The sequence below is a fragment of the Gracilinanus agilis genome, chromosome 2 (genome assembly GCF_016433145.1).
Source record: "Gracilinanus agilis isolate LMUSP501 chromosome 2, AgileGrace, whole genome shotgun sequence".
Lineage (NCBI taxonomy): Eukaryota > Metazoa > Chordata > Mammalia > Didelphimorphia > Didelphidae > Gracilinanus > Gracilinanus agilis.
The window spans coordinates 424,469,816-424,490,569 of NC_058131.1; the positions used below are offsets into that span (position 1 = coordinate 424,469,816).

At 42.2% G+C, this 20,754-nt stretch overlaps 1 protein-coding gene across 2 annotated transcripts in view; it reads left to right on the plus strand.

The window, feature by feature from the left end:
* The first annotated feature begins 12,010 nt into the window (after positions 1-12,010).
* Positions 12,011-20,754, plus strand: part of ADSS1 (adenylosuccinate synthase 1) — an 84,004-nt gene continuing 75,260 nt past the window's right edge. For both annotated transcript variants that reach the window (XM_044664647.1, XM_044664646.1), the window contains exon 1: positions 12,011-12,289. In XM_044664647.1, the coding sequence (XP_044520582.1) occupies positions 12,098-12,289 (192 nt within the window). In that variant the 5' untranslated portion in view covers positions 12,011-12,097. The remainder of the gene's footprint in view (positions 12,290-20,754) is intronic.

Here is a 20,754-nt window from a genome sequence, read left to right on the forward strand (position 1 = left end):
CTCCATTCTCACATAAGCAAATTGGAGCCCAGAAACGGAAAATGATTTGCCTAAAGTCACACATTGATGGACGTAACATTCATACTTACATCCCTGAGTCTTAAGACAAGGGCTCCTTCTATCATACCCTGGGAGGGCTATATACTATCTGGTCTCTTATTTAGAACCAGAAGGGACCATCTCATTTCATTCCCCCCATTTTACAGATGAGGAAACTGAGGCCCAGAGAAGTTAAGAGGCTTGCCCAGGGCCATACATGTGACAGGAAGCGAGTTGAGAAATACATTACATCTCCCATCTCTGTGCTGGGCTCAGAGCTTCCTATAAACAGGACTAGGGACCCCCAGTACTGCCTTCGCCCCTCCTCCGGCTCATGGGCCTGCTGGAGGGAGGAGGGTGATTCTAATTCTAGACCTGCATGTGACTGGCCTGAGCCCCAGCTGCTGGGTCCAATCTGGCCATTTTTAGAAAAGCTCCTTCAGTCTCATTGGCTCTGCCTGGCAGTTATTTAAGGCTATGCTGTGGGTGCCCTAAGCTTGCCCGAAGCAGAGGGTTGGACCTGATGGCCCAGCCCCAGGTCCTCTTGACCCCAGGTTTGAGCTACAAGCTTTATTTATGCAAATGTCCTTTGTCATGAATTCTGCACATGTATATGCATAAACACACACACACACACACATATATGCCTGTAAAAACCTGTGTATCCCATAACTCCTCTTTCTACCTCTAACTTTTTTGTGTTTAAATCAAGCCTCGCTTGGGCCTTTGCTGATGGCCTTTACCTTCCCTGAGGCATTATCTTTTTTTTTAAGTTTATTTATTTAATTAACTAATTTAGGATATTTTTCCATGGTCACATGATTCATGTTCTTTCTCTCCCCTCCTCCCACTCCCCCTCTTGTTTGAGCAATTTCACTGGGTTTTACATGTGTCATTAATCAGGACCTATTTCCATATTATTGATATTTGCACTAGGGTGATCGTTTAGAGTCTACATCCCCAATCATATCCCATTGAACCTTGTGCTCAAGCAGTTGTTTTTCTTCTGGGTTTCTGCTCCCACGGTTCTTTCTCTGGATGTGGATAGCATTCTTTCTCATAAGTCCTTCAGAATTGTCCTGGATCATTGCATTGCTGCTAGTAGAGAAGTCCATTACATTCAGTTTTACCACAATGTATCCGTCTCCATGTATAATGTTCTCCTGCTTCTGCTCCTTTCACCAGTTCTGCTTCATCAGTTCCTGGAAGTCGTTCCAGTTCACATGGAATTCCTCCAGTTCATTATTCCTTTAAGCACAATAATATTCCATCATCATCAGATACCACAATTTGTTCAGCCATTCCCCAATCAAAGGGCATCCCCCTGAGGCATTATCTTGTCCTATGCCACTCTCAGTCCTCCTAATCTGCCCCTTCCACAGTCTGTGCTACCTTACTTCCACCCTTTTCAATATCCTGGGCATTCTCATTTCCACCAATCCTTCGTGTGAAATGTATTATCCATAAGACCTTGGACAAGTCATTTAATCTCTGTGGGCTTCCTAGTTTAATCTGTAAAATGGGAGTGATCCTTGTAATGCTCATTGCAGGGGGTTCTGAGAAAAATGTTCTGCCTGGGTCATCTTCTTTTGTCCTATTAAATTTCCTTAATGAGCTCATCTGCTCCTCTCTGAGAATGACCCCAAGTTTTTATGTCTAACCCCAAACCATCCCCTCGTGCAGAACTCTAGTCCAGTTTTGCCAAGTGCCTACTGAACATCTCCACTAAAGAGTCCCAACACAATTTCAGCACATCCAAAATGAAGTTCTTGCCCCACCTGACCCAAATTTCCTGATTCTGTTGAGGGCACCCAGTCACCCAGGTTTGCCCCCTCAGAGTCATCCTGCTTCCATGATCACCATGTCCTAAAAATAGCCATGTCTGTTCAGTTCTCTTCATTTAAAAGGCAGGAACATAGTACAGTGAATGCCAGGCTTGGAGTCAGGAGGCCATGGGTTCAAATCTGGTCTCAGAAACTTCCTAATTGTGTGTGACCCTGGGCAAGTCATTTAACCCCAATTGCCTAGCCCTTGCTGCTCTTCTGTCTTAACAGAAAATAAAGGTTTGTTTGTTTTTTTAAATGTTACCTCATTTCAGGCCTTCAGCACCTAGTCTATTATAATTGACTTCCTACCTTTCAAACTTTTCCCCTCCCGAATCCATCTTCCACACAATTGCCAAAATGATCTTCCCAAGGCACATATGAGGCCACATTCAATATCTTCCATTGGTTCCCTATGGCCCCCAAAATAAAATAAGAATTCCTCTAACAACACCTCCCACCCCCATAATCAGGCTCCAACCTACTTTTTTCTGGCTCATTTGGCATTTTCCCCCATGATATACTGTAGACTGCAACTGGCCCAGATAGACCCAGTGCAGCCTTTTCTTCCACCTCCATACATTTTGCACTTTTCTCCTGTGCCTGGAATATACTCCTCCACCCCCACCTTCACCTTTATCTCTAAGAATTCCCTCCAATTCAGGTCAGCTTCCACCTCCTCTAGAAAACCTTCCCTGAAGGTCCCCACTCCCCCTCAGGAAAGAGTGTTCTTTTTCTCCTCAAATTACCCTGACTTTACCTGTGTAGATGCTGTATCCCCCAATCCACCCTAGCAGAATCTAAGCTTCCTAAGGGCAGAGACTCTTTCAACTTTGTCTTTATATATCAACATTTAACATAGTCCAAGAACAAAATAGATACTTAATAAACATTTATAGAATTAAATTCAATTGTGGCCCCTGATTCTTTTGTTTCCCCTATTACCCAGTGCCTCTCCTATCACCTTGTGTTCCACTAAACCTCTTAGGTCTCCCCTAATTCATGTATTCAGCAAATATTTGTGGGGTTTTTTTCAGGTTTCAATAGTCATTTTCCTCCTTTATTCTTTTTTTTCCTTTTTTAAATTTAGAATCTTTTTCCATGGTTACATCAGCAAATACTTGTTAAATGACTACTGTATACAAAAATGTTCTACATGCTGGAGATCTTAACACAAAAATAGAAAGAGTTCCTGCCCTTGAAGAACTTACCTTCGACTGAAGTCTTCTGCTTCTCCTCAGACTCTACATCTCTTCTAACAGCCAATGGTTTCCCCTAATAATTGTCACCCCTGGTACCCTGTGCCTCCCTTACTGCTTGAGACCTTTCCTGGTGCCCTTTGGATGACTGAGCAAAGATCACTGGATATAGATTTAATCTGCCATCTAATTCCTAGACGACATTGGCAAATCATTCACCTGCTGCCCTCCTTAGTTTCTTCAGTTATAGAATGAGAGGGGGAGGATTAGATGTTCCTCATACTGACTCCTATCTCCTCACCTGCTTTGTGTATTCCTCCTGTTATGCCCTTTGTCTCCTTCACACCTTGTACATACTTCATCTAAGCTCTGGGTCTTGGCAAACACTTTAAGCTTTCTTTAAGAACAGCATAAAGGATGCTTCCTTCACACCCTGTGTTACCCTTCATATCCAATGTTTCCTTGAATGTTCATATACCCTAACATCCATGATTTCACTAATGTTATCTGTCTCCTCAGACTTTATCTCCCCAAATGTCCCATATTCATGATGTCTTGAGCTTCTCAAAATGCCACTTGCCACTTGGAGAAAACTCTGTATGTCCTCAAATCCTTCCCCTAATGTCATATCTTCCTTAATTTGTCTCAGATGAAATCCTGCATACTTTTAACTCCGTTTTCACAAAAGGCCTGTAGTACATGTGTGTACTCTTTGTCCTCCCTAATGCCCTGTGCCTTTCCAAACACCCTATGAACCTCCCCCATCCTTGAAAAGGCACCCTAAGTAACACCTAATGCCCTGTAATTCACTTAACACCCTGTGCCTCCTGTAACACTATGTTCTTGCCCAAGTAGCCTATGCCTCTCTTCTGCTCTATATTTCCATAATCACCCTGTGTCTTTCTTAATGCCATATGTCTCCCCTTACACACTGTACTTCTCCTAATGCCTTTGTCTCCTCTAGCCACCTGTGGCTTCCTTTAATTCCAAGTCTTTTTTTTAACCCTTACCTTCTGTCTTAGAACCAATACCATGTATTGGTTCTGAGGCAGAAGAGTGGTTAGGGCTAGGCAGTGGGGGTTAAGTGACTTTCCCCCAGTCACATAGTAACTAGGAAGTGTCTGCAGTCACATTTGAACCCAGGACCTCCCATCTCTAGGTCTGAATTCCATGTCTTCTTTAATGCCCTGTATCCCATTACATCCTGATCTCTTATCTGATAATGTCCAATTCCTCCCATAAGGTCCAGTGTTCCCATGGCACCATGTATCCTCCCAATGTCCTCTAACCCCCACCAATGGACTATGCTTCCCGTAATACCCTATATCTCCCATAATGTACTATGTACCCCACCCTGTAGTACATTGTGTCTAGATAGCACTGTTATCCTGTTACCTCCCCTAATGTCTTGTTTCTCTTCCTAATGTCTCTTCTAACTCTCCCGTATTAATTAATCAAAAAATATTTACTAAGGACCTACTATGTGCTGAACATGGTACTAAGGATTCAAAGTAAAAAATGAACAGCCCCTTCAGCTGTTTTTACTTTGAATCCTTAGTACAGCAAACTTATAAACTTATAAACAACATGTGAAGATGCAGATGTAGGGGCACAGAGAAAGGAATGCTGGGAGATGAAGTCCAAGGGTACAAGATTTCCAAACTATACATTCCCCCCTTTTGGGATCCTTTTGGGATACCAGTCTCCCCAAAGGGATCATTTTAAACATTACCAACTTTTAAATTGCAATAATTTGGGGATAAAAGGGAAAAGGGTGCTGGGTAATAAAAAAGAATTCTGGGAGATGGAGTCCAAAGGTTCAAGATGTGTAATTAATACAGAGGACAATTTGTAAAGGACTCTATTTTTCTTCAATATTCTTTTTGGGGTTTTTTCTGTTACATGTAGAAACGATTTTTCACAAGTGTTTTCTGACATTTTGGAATTCAGATTTTCTCTTTCTCTCCCCCTTCCCCGCCCTCTCTAGGGAAGTAAGTAGTCTGATATAGATTATACCCGTACTTTCATGCAATACATATTTCCATTTTCTTCACGTCATGATAGAAGATAGATATTACACATACAATAGAAATTTCATGAAGGAAATAAAAAGAAAGATGGAATGCTTTAATCTACACTCAGATTCCAACAGTTCCTTATTTGGTGGTAGAGAACATTTTCATCACGAGTCCTTTATAGTCTTGGAGACTTGCTTTGTGAAAGACTTTAAAAGCCAAATAGTAGACTTTACATTTGATCCTAGAGACAATAGGGAGCCACTGGAATTTAGTGAAAAGAAGAGTGAGGACAGCCATGAGGTAGCTCAATGGATTGAGAGCCAGGTCCAGAGACAGGAGGTGCTAGGTTCCAATATGGCCTCAGACACTTCCTACCTCTGTGACCCTGGGCAAGTCACTTAACCTCCGTTACCTAGTCCTTATTGCTCTTCTGTCTTGGAACCAATACACAGTATTGATTCTAAGATTGAAGGAAAAGGTTAAAAAAAAAAAAGGAAAAGAAGAGTGATAATGGCACAATTTGTGCTTAAGGGAAATCACTCTGGCAGCTGTATGGAGGATAAATTAGAGTAGGGAAGAGAATTGAGGTCCACATAATTGAAATAGTAGCCATGAAAACTGATAAGGTCCTAAACTAAGGTGATGACTGTATAAATACCAAGAAGGAAGACATTGTGGGAATAGAAATGGCAAGATTTGGCAACTGATTGGATAGATGGGACTAGGGAGAGTGAGAATTTGAAATAGTACCAAAGTTCATACTAAGGGACTAAAAGAATGGTGGTTTCTTCTACAGAAATAGGAAAGTTCAGTAGAAAGGTGGGTTTGGGTGGAGAGATAATGAATGAGCTCTATTTTGGATTGAGATGTCTGAAATATCTAATGGCAGTTGATAGAAAGCTGGAGTTCAGGAGAGATACTGGGACTATATATATATCTTTGAGTCATCTGTTCAGAAATTACCATTAAAGGAGAGACAGAGTCAGAGAGAGAATAAATACAAGACAGATACTTAAACCTCTGTACTTGAGTTTACATTCTACTGGAAGATATGTGGAAAGGGTATCAGCAATAGGACCCAAACACATATATACAAGGTAGGAAGACAAGGGAGTAAAGGAAATACCAGATAATGAAGTTTAGGAATATATAGAACAGGGTAGGGGGGAAGAGGTCAAGAGAAGGATGAATAGAGGATCTAACACTTAAGCAGAGCCTAGAAGGGAGGGAATATGAAAGATAGATATATGAGAAGAAATTCTTTCTAGATATGGGGAATGTGTTATGTAAATACAAAGAGTCAGTCCTTCTAGTGACCAAGGGCGTGTTTAGGAAAAGGCTAATGGCTTAGCCTGAGGTCGAGGGTTGGGACTTAGTCTGGGGAGTCCTACGTCCCCCTTTGGCTCCCATCACCATTTCATCATTGAGTCCAGTTCTATCTATGGCCCTGGTCACCTCTCTGAAGTGTTGTGTTCATTTATAGGGCCATATTTTAGAAAGGACATCATCAAGCCAAAACGTATCCAGAGAAGGTCATCTAGCATGAAGAAGCAGAAACTAGGTGACATTGGGGTTAGAGCTCTGGACTAGGATTTAGGAAGACATGAGTTCAAATCCTGTCTCAGAAACAAACTGCCTATGTGGTCCTGCTCAAATCACAACCTCCCAGCCTCAGTTTATTCATCAGTAAACTAAGGGTAATAATATCACCTATCTTACAAAATCGTTGTGCAGATTAAATGACAATATTTTTAACTGCTTTAGACCCATTAAAATGCTATGTAAATGCTAGTTATTGTTATTATAACATAGGAGAATTATTTTAAATAACTTGAGTTGTCTAGCCAGGAGGAAAGAACATTTGGAATTGGAGTTAGGGCAGGAGAGGGGAAAGGGAAGGCAAGTCATGATCTCTATTTTCAAATATTTGCCATACTCTCTTGTAGAGGAGGGCTGAGATGTGTCCTGCTTGACCCCAGAATGTAGGGCCAGGGCAATAGGCAGAAGTTTCAGGGGATGAGACAGACTACTTTTAGGCCTCAAAACAAACCCCTTTATTCTGGCATTTAAAACGCTCTACCATCTGGTTCCAGCCTATCTTTCCAGACTTTTCACTCTCCTCGCCTCCACATTCCAACTAGCTAGAGCTGCACACACTTCCCTGATCTCACCTTGCCTTCCTATCCCGAAGCCATGTTGAGGGCCATTCCCCCATGCCTGAAACACACTCCCTTTGCATCTCTGCCTGTCGAAATCCTTCTCTCCTTTCAAGGCCCATCTCAGCTATCAGCTCCTCCATGAAACTTACCCTGATCCTCCCAACTGAAAGTAATGTCTCCCTCTTCTAGTTTTCCTAGAGTATTTTGTCTGGGCCTTTCCTTTGCCCTTTACACTTTTTATTATAGATATCAATATTGTGCATGCCATATGGCCTCCTTGAGGGCATAGACTATGTTTGTATGTGTGTATAAGCTTTAGTATTACAGCATAAGGCACTGTATATATTAAATGCTTAATCAATATTTAACTGAATCACGTTGAATGATCCTCAGCAGCTTTGAACACTGTGGATTGTGCTATCTCCCTGCGTATTCTCTCTTCCCTTGGTTCCATGACATTGTGTTCTCTTGGTTCTTTTTCTGTCTTTATGACCCCTCTTTCACTTCCTTTGCTGGCTCATCGCTGATCTCCCACCCAAGTGGGAGTGCCCCCCCAAGGCCCCAGCTTGGGTTCTCTTCCCTTCTATCTTCATACTTTTTCTCTTATGGATCTCACCAGTTTCCTAGGGTTCCATTATCGCCTCTATGAAAATGACTGCCAAAGCCAACAATAGCCTGCTGGATATCTTTGTCTCGATGTCTTATTGGTTGTTGTTTCAGCCTTTTTTCAGTCATGTCTGATCCCTTTTGGGGTTTTCTTGGCAAAGATAATGGAGTAATTTGCCATTTCCTTCTGGAGTTCATTTGATAGATGAGGAAACCAAGGCAAACAGGGTTAAATGACTTGCTCAGGATCTCACAGCTAGTCTAAGGACAGATTTGAACTCAGGAAGATGAGTCTTCCTGATTCCAGGCCCAGTGGCACTCTATCCATTGTGCCACCTAGCTGCTCTGTCCCATTAATATCTCAAAATAAATGTCCAAATGAAACTTAGCTCCCCCAATTATCCCAAACCTTCCCCTTTGCCAAATTCTCCTATTTCTATTGAGCATAACAATTATTTCAGTTACCCAGTTTGCAACCTTAACTCTTTCCTCTGCTCATACCCATATGATCAATTGCTAAGTTATCAATTCTACCTCCAGAAATCCTTCTGATCTGCCCCACTCCCTCCAGTCACAGGGCCACCAGCCCAGTTCAGGCCCTCTTTGTCTCTCCCTTGGATTCTTCTAATAGCCACCTCTACCTGATCTCCCTGATTCCAGTCTCGCTACTATCTGACCCATCTTCCTCAAACTGCCAAAATAAGCTTCTGAAGACATAGCCTGAGCATTCTTCTCCTCTGCTCAGAACCTTCAGTAGCTCCCTATTGCCTCTAGCATAAAATACAAAACCTGTCTTTGAAAGCCTTCTATAATCTGGTTCCCATTAACCTTTCCAGATTCATTTCATATTATTCCCTTCTGTAAAATCTATAGTCTAGCTAAATGTGTCTACTAGTTCTTCAGCTCAGCATTCTATCCCCTGCTTCCACATTTTTTTACAGTGTTCCCCATGGCTGAACTGTATTTTCTCCACCTTACCTCTACAGGAATCCCTAGCTTTCTTCAAGGTTCAGCTCAGTTGCTACTGTTTTCTCCTTTCTCATATTAATTTCCACTTACATATCTATTGTTACAAGTAAAGTTATGTGTGTGTGTGTGTGTGCAGAGGGCAAAGGTATGGGAAAGCAGAGTAAGAAATTCTAGAATTCTACTGGAAAGAGTCAGTTAGCTTGTGCTGGAGAATTCATTCTCTCTTTACCTGGAAAGGACTGGATACCTTCCTTTACTGGCTTTGGTATATCTGGACTTCTCCATCCTATATGCTTCCCTGTAACCTGATTGAACCATCTCCTTGAGCCTCCTGCGTGATCCTGTATAGCTGAGCCATCTGTCTGGGAGAATCTGGCATTGCTAGAGAGGCAACCCCAAAAGTGAAAAGTCCCAATCTTACCCTTGCATGTGATCAAGAATAAATCCCTTCCCCTTTCAGTTTCCTCATTTGTAAAATTGGCAATAATCCTTCCTTACCTCTTTCACAGAACTGTGGAGAGAAAAAGTGCTTTGTAAACATGAAAATGTCATCCAAATATGAGCTATGGTCATCATCATTATTCCTTGGCTTACATGACACTGTACTTCCATAGTTCTTCTCAGGTTGAAAACTTGCTCTAAAAAATATGTATGTAAGATGCATTTTCAATTTAATCTGAATTATTAACATTTTTTCTAACACTTTATTAAGTCTAGACAATTCAGCAAAACAACAAATCAAGTCCTGTTTGGGGACATTTGCCAATTTCTGAAATGTAAATGTTCACTCTGAAAGTTTAATAACTGGATCTCCAGAGTCAGTTTGAGCTGATTCACCTTCTTTCTCCCTTTTGCTGTAGGTGTCTTCCAAGGTTCTGTCCTGAACCTTCTTTCCCTTTATACTCTCTCCCTTGGTAATCTCATTAATTCCCAAATCTATATATCCAACCCTAAGTCTTCATGACCACCTCCGCCTTCTATTGGTGTCTCAAAGTCAACAAGTCAAGAACTAAATCCATTTCCTCCATTCCCCAAATCTGCCTTTTCTCCCAACTCTCTCTTTTGTAGACACTGCAATCTTCTCCAACATTCAAGCTAGAGTTATCTTTCCTCATCTCACATATTCAATCAAGCAGCAAATCTTCTGAATCCTTCCTCAACATTGTTTTTTATACATCTCTCCATCCTCATTGCCGTCATCCTAGTATGGACCCTACTTCGAAGTGCTGAGGTGTCTCATAACAGCTTTCTAATTGGTATCCTAGCCACCAATCTCACTTTCTCCAATTGATAATCTACAAATTACTTTAAAAAAAAAAACCCTTTCCTTCTGCCTTAGGATCATTACTAAGTATCAGTTCCAAGTTAGGAGAGAGATAAAGGCTAGGCAATTGAGGTTAAATCACTTGTACAGAGCCATGCAGATAGGAATTTCATCTGGGGCTAGATTTGAACTCAGTATCTCCTATTTCCAGGCCTCCTCCCTCCCGCCCCCCTCTCTCTTCTCCCTCTTTCAGTCTCTGTTTCTCTATCTCTGTCTCACCTGAGCCATCTAGCAGCTCCCTCTGAATTACTTCATTTTTTTAAACCCTTACCTTTTGTCTTAGAATCAATACTTTGTATTGTTTCCAAGGCAGAAGACTGGTAGGGGCTTGGCAATGGGGGTTAAATGACTTGCCCAGGGCCACACAGCAAGGAAGTATCTGAGGCCAGATTTGAAGCCTCCAGAATCTCACTTCTGTTGGTCTGGCTTTCTATCCCCTGAACCATCTAGCTGCTCCCCATTCTCCCATTACTTCTTAATCTCACATTATTCCTCTACTAAAAAACCTTTGTGGCTTCCAATGGCCTACCAAAATCAAATATAAACTCAACCACTGACATGCAACTCCAACCTACTTGTCCAGACATCTCAAATTATTCCCTTTTCATGTACAAAACATTCCAGGTAAAACCAGACTACTCCATACATCCAAAGGAATGCCTCTGAGCTGTAAATCCACTTCCATCTCACTGCCTTTGTTCCACTGAAGTTCCTTCCTTTTTTAAAATCCTTCACTCGGGTGCTATTTCCCCCATGAAGTGTTCCCTGATTCTCCCAGCTGAAATTTATCTCTGGCTCAATCATATTCTCCCTTGTATTACATATCCCTCTTAGACTATAAGCTCCTCAGGGACTAGGGTTGCCCTTCTTTGATTGAACCTCATCCTCTAGTAATTAGCACTCTTTCTCCCCATTGAAATTACTTTGAAATTCTGTATATATTTTTACTTAATTTGGATGATCCTCCCCCACCCTGCCCCCAGTAGATTGTAAGCTCCCTGAGGTTTGGACTAAGGGCTATTTTGGCTTTATCTATGTGACCCCAGCATCTGGCAAAATGCCCTTCACAGATGTTTGTTTAATTCCATCCTTGTATTCCCAGAGCCCAGCACTGGGCACTGCCCATAGAGCAATCAGTCCTCACTGAGCGTCTCTGTGGGGACCCAATCCTCACATGCAAGTAAAAGCTGATGGAGTGGATCAGAGGGAGAGCCACACTTACACAAAGAAAGCCAGGGTGAGGGGAAATTACACGTCACCCTTTTGCAAACACATAGGGTTCTAAGCTGAGCCTGTTTGAGGAGTGCCCTTCAGTCCCTCCAGGTCCCTTTCTGCACCTTCCTTGAGGAAAGAGATAGCCCAGCTTCATAGGATCATGGGATGTGAGAGAGGGAAACCACCTTTAAGACCAATCCCCTCATTTTACAGAGGAGAAAACACGTCCGGAGAAGAGACTTTCCAAGGGGCATCCATCTAGTAAGTAATCTAGCTTAATCACTCATCAGCCCCCTGCCTTCGATCCTGGGGACCTGGGCAAGCTCCAAGCTCACTTTAGGATAATTTATTCCAAGCCCCTATATATACTGAGGACGAAACGGAGAACTAGGAGAGGGCAAGATACTTGCCCAAGGTCAAAGCTGAAAAGTCCAGATTGGAGCTGAGTTTCCCTTCCCAGTTCGCTTGGCTGCCCCGTAGAGGCGTTTCGCACCGATCTCCGATGCCCGCTGTCCACTCTCAGTGCCCCCTGCTGCCCTGCCGGTCAGTGCGCCTTGACTCTGCCAAAGGGCTCTCCCCACCCCCGCCCCTCCCGGGAGGTTACAGACATGACGTCATCACCCCCTCCCGGAGTCCCCGGCTCCATTTAATGGTCTGGACGCTGGGACCTCGGGGCGCGGGGTAGACCCAGGCAGCGGCAGTAGAGCAGAGTTCTGAGGAGGAGCCCAGTGGCGCCAGCGTGAAGATGTCCGGGCCTCGGGTCCCCAATGAGCGGCCCACCGGCCCCGGGGGCGTGAAGCGCGGGAGGCTTCAGCAGGAGGCAGCGGCCGTGGGCTCCAGGGTGACCGTGGTGCTGGGCGCACAGTGGGGGGACGAGGGCAAGGGCAAGGTGGTGGACCTGCTGGCCACCGACGCCGACGTCATCTGCCGCTGCCAGGTGCGTGCACGCCAGAGGGCTCGAGGGGCCGAGACCTCCTCCAGAGATCGGGGGATGGGGATGGGGGGTGGGGGGTCGGGAGGGGCAATCGCTCCTCTCGATCGCTTCTAACCACTGGAAACCAGCTCCTCCCCTCCGACCACCTCCACCCCACTTCCCGACCTCACTCCAATGCCTGGGACCCAACAACCTTCCTAGACCTCCAAAACCCTTCCCAAAAGACCTTTGAAATCCCCACCCCCATCCTACCTCAGACCCTCTGGATCCCCTGCCTTAGGACCCTCATCTTCATTCCTCCCAGGAGGCTCTCAACTGTGCCTTGGAAGTCGGGAATACATCTCTTCTCAAGAACCATTGCAAACTTTTCCTGGCAGACACACACACACACACACACACACACACACACACACACACACTCTTTTATCTTCTCCCTAATTCTGCTAATACCCCTACTCCACTCCCATACTCTCTTCCCCCTCATAAGCTCTTACAGACTTTTAGAGCTGGGAAGAGCAGTGGGTGCAAAATGTCTCCTTCCCCTTTTCCCAGGACAACCCTCTAGGGATGGAGGTAGACTGGAGATGGTTGATGCCCTGCAGGAGTGCCCCGCAGTCCCTTCAAGAGTGGCCCTTGGCCCATATAGCCTCCTCTTCCCCTGGGGGCAAAAGAGAGGGACAAGGCTGAGGGGGTGGGGTACAAGGCTGAGCTATAAATAAACAAAAGCCACACTAGCTACTCAGCTGTGGACACCAGATCCTGAGGTGGGGGGGAGGTGGAGGAGGAGAAGGGGCTGGGATAGTGCCTAGTGTCAGGTATCTGCCTTCCCTTCTCTTCCTTCTTCACCCACTCGATTTGGAGTCAGAGGACCTAGGTTGAATCTTGGCTTTGTTCCTTACTTACTATGTGAATTTAGTCAAATTAATCAACCTCTTTCACCTCAATTTCTCCATTTGAAATAAGAAGGTTTTATTATTTTATTATTTATTAAGATTCATTTCTAAATCTATGAAGCTGGGAAATGGGAGTTACAGTTTAGCAATTCGAGCAACATTTGTTGAACATATCTTTCTGCTAAATGCTGGGAATATGACAGACTCTCCTTTCCAGGACCTTATCACCACACAAATAACTGTCATATAAGGGGATTAGATAAATAAGTGGTATAGTGAATGAAGCATTGGATCTAGAGTCAGGAAGACCTGCATTCAAATCCTGCTTGGTATACTTTAATATAGTGTGTGAACCTAGAGTAAATTATTTAATCTCTGTTCCTTAATTTCATCATTTGTAAAATGAAGGGTTTAGACTCAAAAAATGTCTAAGATCTCTTCCAATTCTAAATGATCTTATAAGTACAAAGGAGTGATCAAAATGAATGGAGATACCACTTCCCCTTGGGGGTAATAGAGTTGACTTCATGGAACTGGTGGCAATTGAGTTGATTTATTAGAGTGGTTTGCCATCTCCTTCTCTAAATCATTCCCCATAAGAAGAAACTGAGGCAAACAGGACTAAGTGATTTGCTCAAGGTCACACAGCTATTAAGAGTTTGAGCCAACTTGGATCCCAAGACCTCACCATCTCCAGACTTAGTTCTCTATCTCCTAAGCCACCTAGCTGCCACCTTATATTAAGATCCTAAATTCAGTTTGCCACACCCTGCTCATTGAGGCAATAACAATTCACATTTCTAGCATACTTTAAGATTTACAAAGTACTTTTCCTGAAAGACTTCTGTGAAGGAGGTAGTATACATACTATTTATCTTCATTTTTATAGATGAAGAAGCCAAAGCCCAAAGAAAATGATTTTCCCAAATTTACACAACTGGCAAGTAGAAACTAGGATTTAATCCTAGTGTTTCTTGATTACAGTGTTCTTTGGGTTATGCAACATTTATCTCACACATCTCCTTCTCCCCATTTAGAAACCTCTTTTTAAAAAACCCTTACTTTCTGTCTTAGTAACAACTCTAAGACAGAAGGGCAAAGTCTAGGCAAATGGGCTTAAGTGACTTTCCCAGGGCCATGCAGCTAGAACAGTAGAAACTTACTGATCAGGTTTGGGACAATCTTGTTAAACTTTCTTCCAAGTCCTTTTTATTTATCCTTTGGTAGGAGCCCCCTGAGCTAATATCAGAAACCATGGCTCTGAAAATAAAGCCCTTTTCTCTAAACCATATCTGAAGCCATAGAATACATTCCTTAATGGTTAGCATATTCCCACTCTATCATACTCTCCCATCCTTGTGATTCCACACTCTATATAAAACCTCTTCCCTGCACCCTACTAAGTTCTCTTCTCATCCCCCTTAATATTTCTTCCTGCCACCCCTCAAAATGTCCCACTCAAGATCCTTCTGCTCTGTTCTCTGGAATGCATGTTCTATAGATAATAAACTTGCTTTCATCTTAAGGCTTTTCCTTTCTCACTCCTTTCATCTTCTCCTCACTGAGTCTTGGCTCCCTACTGATGGCACAGCCCTGCTGGCCTCCCTTTGGTTGCAATTTCACTCAAGCTATATAGAGGTGTAGTCATGGTGTAGTCATAGTAGTCCTTGATCTCCATTACCACTTTCCACATTGTCCCTTCACCATAATCATCCAGTAATTTCTCCCTTTTGAGAATCATTCAATCCATATTTATCACCCAGTCAAGCTTCGTTGTAGGTATTATTTATCAGCCAGGACATTCTCCTTACTTTCTCAATGAGTTCAGTGAGTTCTTTCTCTCCACCTCAACTCTGTTCAGTCATTTCAGCTCTGTCCCATTCTTCATGACCCCATTTGGGGTTTTATGGGCAAAGATACTGGAATGGTTTGCTATTTCTTTCTCCAGCTCATTTTTTTAAACCCTTACCATCTGTCTTAGAATCAATATTAAGTATTGGTTCTGAGATGTGAGTGATAAGGGTGAGGCAACTGGGGTTAAGTGACTTGCCCAGGGCCACACAGCTGGGAAGTATCTCAGGCCAGGTTTGAGCCTAGACTCTTCTAACCCTTAACCTGACTCTATCTGCTGAGCAACCTAGCTGTCCCTCTCTAGCTCATTTTACAGATGAAGAAGTGAGGCAAACAGGGTTAAGTGACTTGCCCAGGGTTACCCAGCTAGTAAGCTTGAAGTTCAGATTTGAACTCAAGAAGATGAGTCTTAGACTCCAAGTCTGGCATTGTATCTACTGAGCCACTTAGTTGCCCATCCTTCTGTTAGGTCACTTCAACATACTTAGTACCACTCCATCTAACATCCTAGTTTCCCAGTTCTACAACTCACTTATTTCCCATGACCTTCCCCTATTTCAGCCACACAATAGAGATGGTCATACTTGTGGTCTTGCCATCATTCATAAGTGTTCTGCTTAATGAACTATGAAATTCCATTATCTGATCATAATATTTTATCATTTTATCTTTCCCTTTGCCCAATTCTATTCTTTGTCTCCATCATAAACTTCAATTTCTCCACTACCCAGTTCTTTCCCAAGCCATCCTCTCTCTGCTAGTTACCTTTTTCATCCATTCCCTATCTTGACTCCTTGGTGAACAAGCCCACACTACACTTAAGTGCCTTTCCCCCTTATTCTGAGTGTGTCCACTGAAAATTTATGTCATATAATCTCAACTGAGACAAGGAAATTCCTTTTCATTTCCCTAACTGATTCACTGTTCCACTCACCATAGCAGCTATACCAATTCTTTTCATCCCACTCTCCTCAAACCTCACATGGTAACCCCCTGCCTTTACCCTATCAGTTGGGAAAAAAATGAAGCCATTCACCAAGAGTTCCCTCTTCTTCTCCCCTCAATATCTCACATCACTCTGATGTCTTTCCCTATTATATCTTCCTTCACCCCTTTTTCATATGAAGACACCGTCATTCTCCTTGCCAAGAAGAGCCCTTTCCCTTTATCCTTAGTTCCAACCATCTCATCCCATCTTCTTCAACAGATGGGCCCCTCTCTCATCCCCACTTCAAATAATCGTCAGTTTTCTCTGCTAGCTGTTTTTCTTGTTGCCTAAAAACATTTCTCTCATACTAAAAAAAATTTTTTTTAACTCCTTACATTCCCACTAGCTGTCATCCTATATTGTTCCTTCCTTTCATGGCTAAACAACCTGAGAAAGTAATTTATAATAACTATTTCCACTTCCTCTTCTCTCATTGCCTTCTAAACTCTCCTCAGTATGACATCCAACCTCATCATTTAGCCAAAATTGTTCCCTCCAAAGTTACCTATCATCTCTCAACAGCCAACCTAAATGCCAGTTCTCAATTCTCATTATCCAGCTGCCTATCTACTATACCAGTTAGCTGCCTGCCTTTTCTTAGCCCATCCATGGTTTTTTACTGGATGTCCTCCATGCCTGGAATGTTTCTCTCTCCTCATCTCTGCCTCTTGGCTCCCCTGATTTCTGTCAAAACTCAGCTAAAAAAACCCATCTTCTCCGAGAAACCATTCCCACTCATTGCTCTTTGCTCCTTCCTTCCTTCCACCCTGTTTCTCCTCCCCCGCCTTGCCTCCAGGATAAGCTCCTATTTATACAAATATATCCTGTGTGTATATGCATCTTGTCTCCCCCATTAGAACGTGAACTCAATAGCAGGGATTGTGTTTCTTTGCATTCCTAGCACTTAGCAAAGTGCCTGGCACATAGTAAAGACTAAATAAATTTTTATCAGCTTGGTCTGTTTCCATGTCCTCCACTCTCCTCCAAAGTCCCCATTAAGAGCTGGGAGAAAGGAAAGTACTAACACTTTAGCTCCACAAACTTCTCTGCCTAGGACTTCAGAGTCATTAAAGATCCTTTAAAAAAATAGCATGGGCATGGGGGCATCTGGGTCACTCTGTAGATAGAGAGTTCAAATCTGACCTCATATATTTCCTAGCTGTGTGACCCTAGACAAGTCACTTACCCCCCATTGCTCAAAAGAACCAGATATGGCCCAAGAGCCATACGTTGCCAACCCCTGGTGTAGATGGATGGATGGATGGATGGATGGATAGATAGAAAGATAGATAGATATACTAAAATAGTCTTAGATGATCCACAAGGCAAAAAATGAGAAATAACTTCCAGAGTAAAGACTAATAGTAATAATAACAATAATAATATATGAACATTACAAGAGAGGCAACATAGTAGTACACTATTATTATTGCTACGATACATAGCAATTTTCTAAAATGTGCTCCATGAACCTTGGAGGCCCTCTAAGCCTCTTTCAGGGGGTTCTTAAGGTCAAAATCATGTTCATGATAATTCTAAGATGTTTTAATTTCTAACATAGTAAATTTTGATAGCTATAATCCACATAAGCTCATGGAGGATGGTCCTCAATAATCTGTAAGTGTCTAAAAAGGGTGGGCAGCTGGGTAGCTCAGTGAATTGAGAGTCAGACCTAGAGACAGGAAGTCCTGGGTTCAAATCTGGCCTCGAACACTTCCTAGCTATATGACCCTGGGCAAGTCGCTTAACCCCCATTGCCTAGCCCTTACCACTCTTCTGCCTTGGCACCAATACACAATATTGATTCTAAGACAGAAGGTAAGGGTTTTTTTTTTAAAAAAGAGTCTAAAGAGGGATCCTGACACCAAAAAGCTGCTGGGCTAAATGATCTAAGTCCTTGGCTTTGATGTCAAGAAGACCTAGTTTCCAGTCCCAGTTGTATGACCTGGACTAGTCATTTAACTTCAGAGAACCCTGGGAAAATCTCTGAAGTCATGATTTACAGCCCAGGTGTTGATCTAGATGGGGTGGGGAGTTCCCCCCATATTAATGAAATCATAACACTACCAAAAAATACAAACCAAAAAATTTTTTGCAGTGCTTTTCCTACCATAATCATACAAGATAGATTGACAATTATCCCTATTTTACAAAAGAGGAAACTGAGGCTCAGGGAGAGGATGTAATCTGTCCAAGATACACAATTTCATATTCATTTAGTGCCTACTATAGGCAACCATATTGTGCCTTCTACTGCTGTAAGACAGTCCTGCCCCAAGTAGCTGATACAACAGAGAGGTGGTGGTAAGCTTCCACCAGAGAATGTATGTGGGAAAAGCCCTCAATTGGGAGTCAGGGGAATGGAGTCTCAGTCCCAACTTCTTTACTGAATTTCCATGTAACCTTGGGCAAAAGTCCTTTCTCCCTCTCTTGCATCACTGAAACTGAGTGGGATGCATCCTATGACTAAAACGGGGCTCTGGAAGAGTGTGCCTTACTCAAAAGAAATAGGATGAGCAAAAAAGTAAGGTAGAGGATTATTGTGTAGATGGATAGATAGATAGATAGATAGATAGATAGATAGATAGATAGATAGATAGATAGATAGATAGATAGACAGACAGATAGACAGATATACTAAAATATAATTATATATTAATAAAGATATATATACAAATATGAGAAAATCCAAGAACCAGAGGAGGGTAGCATATGAAAATCATTTGGATAAAGATGAACAGAGGCATAAATAGAAACAATATTTTTGTGAGAATATACTACAGACCATTTGTATTGAAGAAGAAAATAGACGAGGGTTTTGAGAAAGAGCTCAGAACTCACTAACCAACTTAGATTTACCCTCTGGGTGAAATCCAGGACTTTTCTTAATTGAATTAAGTTACCTCATTTCCAGTGAGAGAGCTCCTTCACTCTTGCCTATTATATATTCTCTATGTACTTTCTCTGATCTTTATTTTACAATCAATTTGGATAAATGGTTTCTTTAAAGACAAAAAACATGTCTGGGAAATAGAAAAAAGAGTAAGTATTGGAGACTGAATTTTTGCATAACATCCGTCTATAAGATTCCTGTTAGGAGGGAAGGCAGATGGGGAGAAACACTAAAGATATCCAGAATGGATGGAATAGGTATATTGGGGGAGAAAAGCAAATCAAAGACAGATTGTCTGCTGCTGGGGCTAGAAAGCTTTGATGGCCAATTTCAGATGAACATAACTGGGTTACTGTTCACATACAAGTTGAGTGGCATTAAATAGAAGCCCCTTTCAGCTCTTGAGATTTCATGCTCAGTGTAAGTATGAAAAATGATTTTGATAAATAGTTGTACTAACAGGGATTTTATAAGAAGAGTGTTTATAAACCTTAAGGTAATATAGAAATGGAAGGTGCCATATTCATCACTATCCTCTATGAAATGAGGTCAGATGTTAGTGGGAGGATTATGTTCCATTTTATGCATCATGTTTTAGGAAGGGCATTAGTGTATCAGGTATGAAAATAAGCCCCTTTCCACTAGTTCAGGTAAATTTCTCTCTCCTTATTTGCAGGAAACTCCTGGGGTTACTTCCAGATATAAGAGGAAATATGCAGACCTTACTGGAAAGGGGTAGACAGAGGATCTGGAGAGAGAATAACATACCCTTAAGAACCAATGCCCAGTGGAGACAGAACAATGGAAGAATTGTGGGAGAAGTCAAACCAAGGACTTTGTCCTTGCTAAAGGTCTATCAGAGAACCCCATGTACTGAAGAATAACTACAGAGAGGCATGATGGGAGGAGCAAACCTAAGGACCTTGCTCTTGTTAGTACTAGGGAGATCATAACAACAGAGTGCATTCCTCTTTTTCCTGGCATTCTAAGTCATGTGGCCTTGGTGGCTCCCAGGAGTAAAGTAGACTCTAGCAATCCTGAGCCACAAAATGTAATATTGTAGGTTGGAAAAATTGTTTAGATTCCTGTGAAAGGTGGAGGAGAATTTTCTATAGACCTCGTGGCTATAAATCCATTCTATATGTATTTGTTAGACTAAATTTTTATATATACAATTATCCCTTCCATATCACAAGGGCTAAGGGTATAGAACCCTGGTGATCTGGAAAATTCACAAACATTATTTGACCCCCCTTTTATACCAGAGAAGTCTGAATTTTTCATTTTTCTTTTATGGGGTGTTTATAGAACCTTATTGTAAAATTTGGATTAATTATTTGGTTGTAGGCTATAGTAAGGTCGATGTTAAGTAAAAATCAAGTTAATGTTAAGTAAAAAAGCAAAAAAATACCATACATATATTTTTTGCATTTCTGAGTTTCTGTACTTTTCTTGTATTGTCTGCTGGCCTTTGTGTGTCATCTGTGGCTTCTGCAAAACTCCTAAAAAATTCCCATTTAATTTCTTATGCTACCCAAAAAATATAGAAACTTCAATGTGAAAGGGATACGTGTGGGTATAGCTCATTTAGTTAGCCTGAGTGTTTGCATGAGAGAGCTGAGAGCCCTGTAGAAAAGAGCAAAAATAAGTCAAATACAGGCATTCCTGCAGTTTCTCTGATTGAAGGTATAAGTCAAAACAATTTAGTGGGAAAGCTCCTCAAAATTTGGGGGTTTTTGTTTTTTGCTTTTTTTTAAACCCTTACCTTCCTTCTTGGAGTCAATACTGTGTATTGCGGAAGAGTGGTAAGGGTAGGCAATGGGGGTCAAGTGACTTGCCCAGG